The 12,169-nt window shown below is 38.5% G+C and overlaps 1 protein-coding gene across 4 annotated transcripts in view; it reads left to right on the forward strand.

Annotated features, from left to right (window-relative positions):
• Positions 1–252: 252 nt before the first annotated feature.
• The window catches only part of SLC25A26 (solute carrier family 25 member 26), a 142,061-nt gene continuing 130,144 nt past the window's right edge, over positions 253–12,169 (forward strand). Inside the window, exons 1-3 of one of the 4 annotated variants that reach the window (XM_052640382.1) lie at positions 253–526; positions 5,914–6,070; positions 9,415–9,524. In XM_052640382.1, coding sequence (XP_052496342.1) covers positions 494–526; positions 5,914–6,070; positions 9,415–9,524 — 300 coding nt within the window. In that variant the 5' untranslated portion in view covers positions 253–493. The remainder of the gene's footprint in view (positions 527–5,913; positions 6,071–9,414; positions 9,525–12,169) is intronic. The other 3 variants (XM_052640390.1, XM_052640398.1, XM_052640407.1) reach the window with 3 other exon arrangements.

Below are 12,169 nucleotides of genomic sequence, written 5' to 3' on the forward strand. Positions count from 1 at the left end.
TTTATGGAAACGTCAGACAAAATTTCTACAGATGAAGCCAAACGATAAAGCAAAAAGAATTAACTGGAAGCCACAATCCTCCCCAGAAACTAGTCCAGCAGCCCCATGGCCACGCCTTCCACTATAGCCACGCCTCCTTTGGGTTAACGCTTGGGCTTCGCCCGGCGCTCACGGGGGTGGGGGCTTGCTGCGCCAGGTTCTTAATCTAGGCTCATTTGCTCGCGAGAGTTCCTCCATCTAGCCTACTGAGAAGCTGTCGGACTTGGAGGCAGAGAAGAGTCGCGAGACTTGACTAGATCTCCCTTTCCAGACTCCGCCCCTCCATCCCAGCTCTTCTCCTGGCGCCGCTTCCCCGTTTGCACGTGTAATTGTTGTGGTTCAACCTCACGTGGCCGCGGAAGTGCCGGCGGCTTCCAAGATGGCGGCGCCCAGTGTCAGGCGCCGATGACTCGCCTCCGGTCTGAATTACAATCCTGATCCAGTCTATGGGGCCATGGACCGGCCTGGGTTCACAGCCTCGCTGGTGGTGAGTACAGGGCGTTAGGAGTGCCGGAGTCCTGCACCGGAGTCCGCGGTGTCTTCTCTGTCTTAGCACCTCCTTCCGGTTTTGCGCGGTGAATCGTCCCTGGGTCACCGGTCACCAGGTCCGGGAGGAAGCGCGGGGGTCCTGGGCCGCGCCAGGGCTTGTGTCAAGCCCCTAAATTTGCTACCTGTATGCCAGAAAGGGACAGGAGTGTGTTAGCGGTGGGATACTTGACTCGTCCTCCGCACCGCGGTTTATCTAAAGGAAAAAGAAAAGCTTTAATTATATACTGTAACCACACTTTGGAGAACTTGGCAGTTACTGAAATATTCACAAGGACGCTCAAGTCGCTTCCAGACCTGTTGGCCAACATTGTAGTTTCGTTTTGCTGTATCTTTTTTATTCTCGGAAAATAATGTATCCGTTCATTCAATACATAATTAGTCGGCTATTCTGCGTCTGAGTATTTTTCTAGGCTTTAGGTGTGTACTGATGAGCCCAAATAGCCGTGCTATGCAGTCAGTGGTGTATAATAGGAAAGAAGAATCAACGTGTCTTAAAAAAACAACCCCCCCCCCCCCAAAGTCCTTCAATAAATATTTTGAAAACAAGTCCAGTAGGGGTTACTAGATACAGTGGTGAACCAGACAGATTGCCTGTTTTTTTCATTGTGGGAGAGTGGGCAGAGGCAGAAAACAGACAAATAAATTTACAAAAGCTTTCCTGAGAAATGGAGACCCAGAGGGCTTTCTTCATTCAGTTACGGAATGTTTTCTGCAGGTGTAGGAGATAACGTGGTGAACAAGATAGACCTGGTCTGGTGGTGGAGGCTGAAGAGGGAAATGATTGTCAGCCTAAAGGACATGAGGGTTACTTTCAGCGTGCTATGGAGAGATGTGGAAGGGGGATCTTACTCAGACGTGTGGAACGTTGGTTTTAAATCCAGATTTGTTGAAATCTGTGGAAGCTAGGTTTTAGAGAAGCAGAGAGAGGCTTTACCACTTTTGAAGGTGTTTTCCTGTACAGCTGGTGAGATAGCAGTAGCACTTGTGAGAGCATTGCTCTGTGGGGAAGTAGGGTAAGCTTTTTAGGTACAGCGTCTGGTTTAATTCTGACAGACAATTGAAGTATTATCCTAGTTCTCCCAGTGAGGGAACTGAGGAGTGGTATGTTAGATAATTTGTCCGAAGTCACACAAGTGAGATACGTTTCATGTGTGTTACTGTCTGAGCTCAGATTCCAGGCAGTGCAACGTGGGATTTCGTGCCCCTTATTGCTCTTTAAGACTGTCCCTTAAGTCAACAACAGTAGCAGTTGCTGAAAGCAGGTGTCAGTTAAGGAAAGAAACATGGTTTTAACATTTATTTAGGATTTATTAAATAATGGTGCATATGTATACTTTTTAAAGTGTAGTTACAGAGAGTAAAATTAGGATTGATTGGTAGAAGTTTCAAGGAAAGTTTTGATCCGTCTGAATTCATTTCATGTGCAGTTTCTCTGCCATATATTCTGCCTACTGGTACTGTGATTGCCCTTGGAGATTTGATGGCAAACAAACCAAAGCATTAACCATAAGGTGCTATGAAAGAAGTGAATTGAGGTATTACTGAGAGAGAATCATCTTGGAGAACTAAGATCCTGCATGCTGCGTGGCCTCAAAAAATAAAACACAGTGACCCCCCCCCCCCAACATGGTTAGTAACCTTTTGTTACAGTCATTAATTCCTGTATTCTTCTAATAGTTGTTAAGTGCCTACTGTTGCCTGCTGTGTACTGGTGCTGGGAACATATTGGTGAACAAAACAGGTATGGATCTTACAATCTCGTGGGACACGCACAGACTTTGAAGAAATAGTCAGATGCTCAACTATAGAATTAGAATTCTAATCAGTGTAGAACAAGAGGGTCTAAACGCAGACTTGGGGGATTAGAGAGCATCATGTACACAGTCCTAGAAACAGGCGAGATCAGATGACTCAGAGGAAAAAGGTCAAGGTGGCAAGAAGGTACCTAGCAAAGCGTTAATGATGGAGTTGGGGGTGGAGAAGTGGGGGGGTGGGTGGTGAACTTCTAGAGGCTTGCAGGCTGTCCTGTGATTCTGTTTTTCATCCTTAGGGCTTTTGGAAACTTTGAAGAGTGCGGATATCTGTTTTACAAAGACAGCTCTGCCGTTAGTGTAGAGGGTCGAGAAGCGCTGCAGGGAGAGTGGGTGGAGGATGCGGAAGAAGGCAGGTCTCATAGGAAGCCACAGCTTTGCATTGAGGAGGTTAGAGTCACTGGTGGCCACTTCAGTGTGGAGAAAACCGAGAATGTCAGGGAGGGATGTTCTCCGGAGAAGCCATGTTAATGTTTTTCATGTTCTTAGTTGTGGTCTAGGCTAGGGGCCGGTGATCATTTTGCTTGGTTAAATTAGGCTGGTGGTTTGATTTTTGTCCTGTAGTTGAGTAGCTGTGATTTTGTTTTTCCTGTTTTTGTCAGCCTTCTTTGGAGAAATAAAGGCTTCATAGCATGTAATCTTAATTTTCTTCAACTCCCAGAGGAATCTCAAAGCACCAATTAGACTCTTGCTGTCTGTAACAGTTTTAAATTAAGGTTGTGGTATATATGTTATCTATTGTATATGGTATCATGATCTCAATAAGTTGTTACGGTGAGGTAAGGCTTGCTGGTTATCTGTGTTATGTTCTTTTTGGATTTTTGTCTAGTACTTAGGATTTTCTATGTAAGCTATCATAAATCTTGAATCCTTTGGTAACCTTTTTGATACGTGATCATAAATAAAACAATTTCTCAGGCTGAAGAAAAATAAATTGGTAGAGTTCCTTAAGATTCAATTGATGCTGACTTGATGTAAAATTATAAGCATTCCTTAAGATTTAAGGTTTGAAAAAAAATCTTAAACATGTTGCTGTGTGTCTGCATATATATGTATTCTTATTCCTGTTAGCTGTTTTTTTCCCCAGTCTCATGATGCTTGATACGTGATACTTGAGTTATAGAAGTTTGAAATCTGATGCTTGAGTTATAGAAGTTTGAAATACATAGAACAAGTTAGTAGCTCTTGATTCATGATTTGCTAGATATGTAGATTGAATTGATCATTTACTCTCAGTATATAAGAATTCTGATGAAAGAAGGGCTGGAGAATCAATGCATGCAAAGTAGCCAAATAGATTAAAAGAGTAATCAAGTTACTGATTAAAATTTAGCAGTAGATAGCAAGCATCTTTGTGAACCCCTTCCTAAGATTAAAGAGAAAATTAGAATGAAGTGCAGCATATTTTTAAAGAAATCAGTCATATCAGACAGTCTCACAAGAATTTTAGTTTTCCTTGGGTTTTGAGAAAATGAAGAGGCAGGCAAAATATTACATATTGAATTTATAAAACCCTTAAAGAATAAGTGAGAAGAATATTGAGAAAGTTGGTAACGTTCCTAATTGTGACCTTTGCCCTGTGGCTTAGACGATTTCTTTATATCCAGAAAGATATTCCACATTGTCTTTTTTTTTTTTTTTTACTCCCAGTTGATACTCTACTGGCGCATCTCTGTGTTCTTTTCATGACAACTTTTTAGGTCATTTGCAGAGTGACCTGCATGGTTCTGTCATGCCTTTCAAGGTAGTACACTAATTTTTAATAATTGATCTATGCTAGCTCATTGAAAAACAGAGATTATTTCATTTCTCATCCAGGTAATTTCATTTTTCCAGTGAACTCTTGCAGTGGTTTTATCGTGCATGGCAAGTAGAGCAGAAAGTGTGTGCTAGGTACTAACCCTTGTTCCACCTGAGCACTCTGTAATCCCAAAGGATGGAAACAACAGATGATTTTGAACTCTGCGTGTATTCCTCTTTTTCTGTGTCTTGGAATATATACTTTTTAATGTCTGCTTTTACTTTCTGAATAGGTAATATATTCACATAGTTCAAAGTCCAAAAGATAGGAAAGTTAGCAGTTCAGTTTAAAGTTTACTATATAGGAACCATATTGCTGCTTTATAATTCTTCCATTTACTTGCTATAAAATGGTGTTGATTCATGTCTGTAAATGGTACCTTTAGGCCTTGTGTATTGACCTTTCTCTTCTGCTGTCTCTGAGTTTCTGTTTTTTGGAGTTTCTTTTTGCTTGGACTAAGCTGTAACCAGTTTTTTAAATGCTCTACTCTGCCTGTGCTTTAGTGTAATCACAAGGAGCAGATTTGGTTTTCAATCAGATTTTAAAGTGCACCTTCCCTAAAGCAACATGTGTCTCTTGGGAGATGATGCATTTGGGTCAGGTTTAATGCCCTCCAGGAATTTAGTTCTATTTTTTTTTTCATTTATTCCCTTAAATTAAAATTTATCAAGGAATTTTCCAATATACAAAAAGTAGAGAAAATATCAAGAATCCTCAGATACGTGATTCTTAAAATGTGGATCTAGATTCACAGGCAACATTACCCATTTCGAATGGAAATTTCAAAACAAATTTTTTTTTTTAAATGCAGATCCACTACTCAGTTAAAAAGGCCAAAAATATAACACTTGGTATGATTTGGAAAGAATACTGAGATAAACTGTCAAATGAAAAAAACACAGTGCTGCAAACCACCTTTTACTTTTAAAAAAAGTAAAATAAAATATATATTCATATTTTAAAAAATTTACCATTTACTTATTTTTTATTTATGTATTTTTTTGGCTGCACAGCATGTGGTATCTTAGTTCCCCAACCAGGGGTGGAACTTGTGCCCCCTGCCGTGGAAGCACACAGTCCTAACTACTAGATGTCCAGGGAAGTTCCTCATATTCATATTTGCTTGTATTACTGAGCAACTTCACTTTCACTTTTCACTTTCATGCATTGGAGAAGGAAATGGCAACCCACTCCAGTATTCTTGCCTGGAGAATCCCAGGGGCGGGGGAGCCTGGTGGGCTGCCGTCTCTGGGGTTGCACAGATCGGACATGACTGAAGCGACTTAGCAGCAGCAGCAGCAGTATACCTAAAGTAACTTAGGACGTATACAATAAGAAACCAGTAAAAGTGGCTACCTCAGTTTTTCAGGATAAGGAAGGAGACTTTGAACTCTTTACTTTTCTGAGGTTTATTTGTTTCACTTTTTTGAACCCTATGAAATCACTAATTTAAAATTAAATTTAAAATTATTAAATCATTAAACATTTGTTTAAAACTGAATAATATAAAATTTACAGTTTGAAACTATAGCACAATAATGGTTATTTTCCCAGGACAAATCTGTAAATTTAGGTAGGAGGTCTTTTGACTATACCAAAGTAGTCTGGTGAAGTTTAAAACCATGTTTGAAAGAAATATGCTTTAAAAACTACCTTCTTATCCCTATCCCTCAAATGGCATCTTATTATTCTTTTGTAACTTTTCTTTTTAAGGCTGGCGGAGTAGCAGGTGTCTCTGTTGACTTGATATTATTTCCTCTGGATACCATTAAAACCAGGCTGCAGAGCCCCCAAGGATTTTATAAGGCTGGTGGTTTTTATGGAGTATATGCTGGAGTTCCTTCTACTGCTATTGGATCCTTTCCTAATGGTAACAATTATATTGATATTATCATTGCTTTATATAAAACCAAGCTAATGGGATTTATTTTCAGAATAAAATATATTGGACCACATATTTGTGGTCCAACCTTAGATAGAATTCCTTATGTTTAATGTAGTTGATACTTGGGATTTGTTTTCTATTCATTAATCCATTATTTTTGACTCAGCTAGTGCTATAGATGCCATCCTAAACAACAACAACAAAACAAAACCACGAGCAGTCTTTTGAAAGGGGTTTTCATTGGTAGAACTCCTAGTCAGAATCCTTACAGTGTTCCTCTAATGTTGATTGTGATGCCTTAGAGCAGTTGTTCTCAACCTTGCCTGAATGTTGAAATCTCTTGGGGAGTTTTGCAAAATACTGATGCCTGTGTCTCTGTGAGAAGTTTAACTGGTCTTGACTTTGCCTGGGTATCAGGAGTGTTAGTAGCTTCCCAGGTGATTGAGATGTGAAGCTAACCTCAGTAACCTCTCCTTGAGTCTCGTGGAGCAGGTGGACCTGTTTTATTTAACCCACCTGTTGGTATATTCTTTTTTCAGAAGCTTATTTTGATAATTGTTTACTGATGCTTTGATTGCACTCAGATTGAGCAAACAGAAAACCACTACCAGCAAACACACACTCACAAAACCACGGCTCCATTAAAAATAAAATTTATTTTTTTTGATTTTTGATTGATTTTTAAGGATATTTGAAGGATAATTGCTTTACAGTATTGTGTTGATTTCTATCAAACATCAGCATGACAGAAGATTCTTAAATTCTAAGGTTTGATTTCTTTTTTGCAGTGTATTTCATTAGAAATTCTTTCTTGTTAACTTGACATTGAAATGTCCATCTGTAAAAAGCACAGTATTCACATAAAGATTTGTAGTGTAAATCTTTTTGGTCCTTTAGTTTATCCCTTCTTCCCTTTCCCTGAGCCATCCTTAGAACAGCCAACTGTTTTGAGGTTATCCTTGAATTCTTTTCCCTGGAGAAGGGAAAGGCTACCCACTCCAGTGTTCTGGCCTGACGAATTCCATGGACTATATAGTCCATGGGTTGCAAAGAGTTGGACATGACTGAGCGACTTTCACTCACTTTGAATTCTTTTATGGCTAAATTTTCAGTAATCGATTATAGCAAGTCACTGTTCAGCACACACTCCATGCCAAATATAGCTCTGTTAGTGGGAGATGGGCCTTGGTTCCTATATTTGTCTGTTTCAGTCACCTGATCACCTAATGAGTTTTTTGTTTTTTTTTTTTTTTAAGAAAGTACTGCTGCCTGTGACCCACTCTCAGAGGTATGGAATTTAGTTGGTCTGAGGTGTGGCCTGGGCTTTGGATTTTTTAAAAAATATATACCCCCTGGTAATTTTAATATGCAGACAGGTTTGGGAACCTGTGAACTAGGGAATTGCAAAGAAATATCAATATGTTACTAAGTCCCTGTCTTTTGGGTACGCCTCCTTACCTTGTCCCCTTCATTGTTGTAAATCATTTTTCTCTCTTACATATTATGTAGGGATTGTTGGTAGATGAAGTATTAGTGATGGTCTTCAGGGTACATGGGCCTCCCTTAAGCTCACAGGACTGGTTTAGATTCTTGTGAGCAGGAGTTTACATAGAGAACGTGGTTTTGAATTTTCATATGTTTGAGCAAGTGGGTGTTCTTGGACTGCTTTACTTTGCCCTCCACAGAACATCATTGAATAGGAGAGGCTGGATAAAAAGTCAGAGTGCCACCATTCCAGAAATGGCTGTTTTTCTGCAAATTTTTAGTGAATTGAAACTCTTTATGAGGCACTTTAAACATTTTTTGCTATTGGTTCAAGTTCTCTTCAGAATACAATATGCCATTTTAACATACAGCGGTTGTAGGTTTTTTTGAGGATGTATTGTGCAGGGGGCGGTAGGGGCCGAGGGCTGCGAGAGGAAAAGAACTGTAGTCAAGATCCATGCGTAGTGCATGTTTAGAAGAGAATGCAGGAGGAATGTGGAGGAACCACAGTTTTTTTGCTTTGTTTTCAGTTGGCGGGGATGGAGGTGGGTGGTGCGATGTCTAGTAGGTGGAACTTAGAACTGAATTCGATTGGTGCTATTCTAGCCCAGTGGTCCCCAACCTTTTTGGCACCAGGGACCGGTTTCATGGAAGACTTAGTTTACTACAGACAGGGGTGTGTGTGGGGGGTATGGTTTTGGGATGATTCAAGCATATTCCATTTATTGTGTACTTACATCATATTATTATTATTACATCATCTCCACCTCAGATCATCAGGTGTTAGATCCCGGAGATTGGGCACCCCTGTTCTAGCCCATTTACTGAGTGGGCCAAAATAGGACAGCCTAAGTAAGAATCGCAGGTGGGAATTAGGTCCTGCGTTAACCAATACAGCTGCCCGCTTGGGCCTTACTCATCCAGGGACAGTGTGCCGCCTCTTCTGGCCTGCTGTTTGTTAGCTGCTGAGGAGTGAGTGTTACAAGCTTACTGACTAACGGTGGAGAACTGCTTTTCACTCTCAAGCTCTTTTCCTGAGTATTTCAGACTTTGCTGTGACGTTTTCAAATGACCTTTGAAAGATGATTTTGCCATGTATTTATCTTTCATGCCAAATCTTTTATGTGACTGCTAAACATCTTTGATTAACAGTGCATGGCAAGTCTAAAAGCGTTCCTGTGCTGCTAAGGTTAGTTCATATGATGGGGTAGCTTTTTAGAGGTTTTGATTTTCAGTTTTAATTAGTTGATTGTTTTCTTGAAGTAAAGGTGAATTGAGGTACTTAAAAGTAGCCACGGTTATTTTGAGTAACCAGCAATAAAGCATAATGGAATAGGTGTTTTATTGAGATATATGTTTGCAGTTTTAACCTGTCTGTAAATTAGTGTAGTTGATTATTTTATGATCAAATGTAAAGATATTTTGGATCATGGATATTCATATCCTTTTCTAAAACTCTTATTAAAAAGTGTTAAGTGACTTGTCAGTACAAATTGGTAAATGCTAGGTTAGCTGTTAGGGTTTCTCATGGCAGCAGGGATCATGTCTTCTGCATTTTTGTGAGTCAAAGGTCAAGTGTGTAACATGGGCTCAGTGAAATCTGTAAGAGTTGATGGGATGTCAGGGAAAGAGTACATATTATTATTATATCTTTATTACTTTTACTTATATTTGAAATATTTATAAACAATATATTTATAAATATTTATATTATTCATATTTAATATTTATATCTTTATTGTCTCATAAGTTAATAACTGAGTTGTAATTTTTTTTGAGAAACATATTCACAGTTTGCATAGATATTTAATCTTTGTGAGAGACTGGTTTGTTTTAAATTTCAGCTGCTGCCTTTTTTGTCACCTATGAATATGTGAAATGGATTTTGAACACTGATTCTTCTTCATATTTGATGCCTGTGACACATATGTTGGCTGCCTCGGCTGGAGAAGTGGTAAGTAATAAGTTATGTGTATAACATACTTCAGAAATGCAAAGCATGAATTATCTTCAGTATATATATATATATATTGCTTCATTTCATTTTCAAAAGATAGTTCTTTTTTAAATTAAGAAAGTCTTAAATCCCAATAAATGTAAGGATTAAACATGATAGCTGAAAGGTAGTCTAGATAATACGAAAGAAGAATCCAGATATGTTATTTACAAGAGACATACCTCAAACATAATTATATAGAAAGAATAAAATTAAAGAAATAGAAAATATCCATGTTAATTGTGGCTTTTTGTTGTCAGCATAATTGAGCAAAAACTGTTTCCTAGAACTCCCTTTCCAGGAGGGTTCCAGGTTAGCCTGGCTACAAGAGAAATCTGCGCAACATTTTGAAGGCGAAAGTGACACAGCATTTGTGTTCACGCTCAGAAGGTTGGTGTGGGGTCAGACGCAGTTGCAGTTCATACACCTCATCAATGATCTTTTGGCTTCAGGAAGCAAGCCAGGCCTCCAGCTGCTCCACCTCCCACTGGATCTTCAGCTTCTCTAAGTTTTGAGTCAGATGTGTGGGCTCTGGTGAAGGAGGCTGCTTGGTACTATAGGACACCCACAGCATCGAGATTGGTGGTGGAGAATGTGAAATTCAGTTTGTCGTTGCTTGTCTCCATTTCATGCCCATCTTTCCTTCCTGATTGCCTGTCTTCTAAATTTCTGTCCCAACTCTCCATGCAGAGGCAACAGTTCTACATGAACTGCCTAATTAGCTCTCACAGTTACTGTTCGTATTCCTGTGATAACTCCTTATTCTTACCTTTCTTAGTGATTCTGCTCCTCTGGTCAGCCCTCACTGATTCAGAAAGGCTACTTGAGAGTGGATAGTAATGTTAATATTAGCCCCCCTCCCAAAAAAGAGACTTAAAGCAAATAAAAAAGAAACTGTTGCATACTGATACAATTCTCTTGGGAAATGTAATAAACCTGAACTTGTACTAAATAGCATAGTCTCAAAATATAAAGCAAAAAATTGCCAGAATTATAATGAAAAATCAGTACAATTATTACCTTCATTGGTAATAGTCACATCTACTTTATAAAAGTTCTAGGACCAGGCAGGCATAACTTGTGAAGACCATAGAAGATTTGAATGCAGTGACAGGAATGGTCTAATGGATGTATATGGAGTTCTGCACCTAATTGCTAAAGATTATTTTTTTTAAGTGTACTTGGAACCTTTAATAAACATCTCTCCTTAAAGAGAAGGTTGAAAGAAGTTAGCTCAAAAGACATTAAATTCACAGAAGTGTTTTATATAAAACTTCCTTTTGACATTGGTTTACAAATAATTTTGTAGAACCTAAGCCAACTCGATTTAAAATTGTATTAATAATTTACTGAACTTATAAGTGTGATAGGACTAACAATATGTTAATTTTTGGCGTAGCAAAGAGCATAAAGTAGTAGCTCTTTTATGAGTTATAGACACCTTTAGGAAGCTAATGAAACCTGTGGTTGTCTCTCCAGTAAGCTGCACTTATGGACAGTTTGTGTACAGTTTCTGGGGATTTTCGTTCCCCCTGCTCTTACCCAAAGTAAAGACTCCAGGACTTGAATTCTGCCTGAAAATTAGTTTAGTCTGCCATTTAAAAGCAATTTATATTTAATTTAAAAAATCTTTTATTACCCTTGGCTTATGTTTTTGTGATCATGTTCTGACATTAGAACCCATTGCATGCAGTTATTTTCATGTATATATACTAAAGAACAACAAACAGTGTGAGAGAGTTTGATTGTCTCTCAGCTTGTAAAAATTCTGTCCTTCTGACTGCTGTTGACGCTGTTTTAGAATTGCCTGTTACTTTGATTTAGTTTAAATATATTCTTGTACATTTAACACTTGGCTTATATTTTGTAGTATGTTCTGAGAGTAGGCATTAAAAAGAACTTGGCTGCTTTTTTTTTCATTTCACATGGGACCATTGTGCTTGAAATTTGATTTGCCATGTTGGAGGATAGACTTTGAGTTTATAAAATTTCTCTTAGACTTACCAAAATTATATAAAGCGTTAAAATAAAATCGGGCAAAGGAGAGCTGTTAGGTCAGTCATATTAATGATACAATATTTGACCTGTAGAAAATATTGTATTCTAATATGTTAGTATCTGTAAATGGTGTTTTTTTTTTTTTTTTTAAACTGGAACCTTTTAAATGTAATATTCTGTCTGTGAACTGTTGGGCAAAAGAGATGAATTAAGTAGGCTTCAGAGTTAGAAAATAAGTATCTGTCAGACTGGAAATAAATAATTCTAGGTTAGTTTTATCTGTATTGTGTCTCATAGTGTTTGCATGGTCCTTAAGGTAGTCAAGCCTTGTGTCAGATGCCTTTTTATAGTCTGTGGTGCCAGGAGAACCTTAAGATGAGAACTGATCAGTAGCAGGTGTATAGACTGAGGATTTCATTGGTGAAACATGGCTTGATGTTGACTTTGATTTGAAATTCAGTTACAGTTTAGTATGCTAAAAAAAAGTTTATTCCATTTATGGAGTTTGTGAAATGTTTTTCCTGTGCTCCTGTGATCTTTAAGCTTTCTTGACAAACTTCCTAAAGGCTGTCAGCATTCCCAGTACATGTGCCTGCTGCCTTTCT

Source organism: Budorcas taxicolor, chromosome 1 (genome assembly GCF_023091745.1).
Source record: "Budorcas taxicolor isolate Tak-1 chromosome 1, Takin1.1, whole genome shotgun sequence".
NCBI lineage: Eukaryota > Metazoa > Chordata > Mammalia > Artiodactyla > Bovidae > Budorcas > Budorcas taxicolor.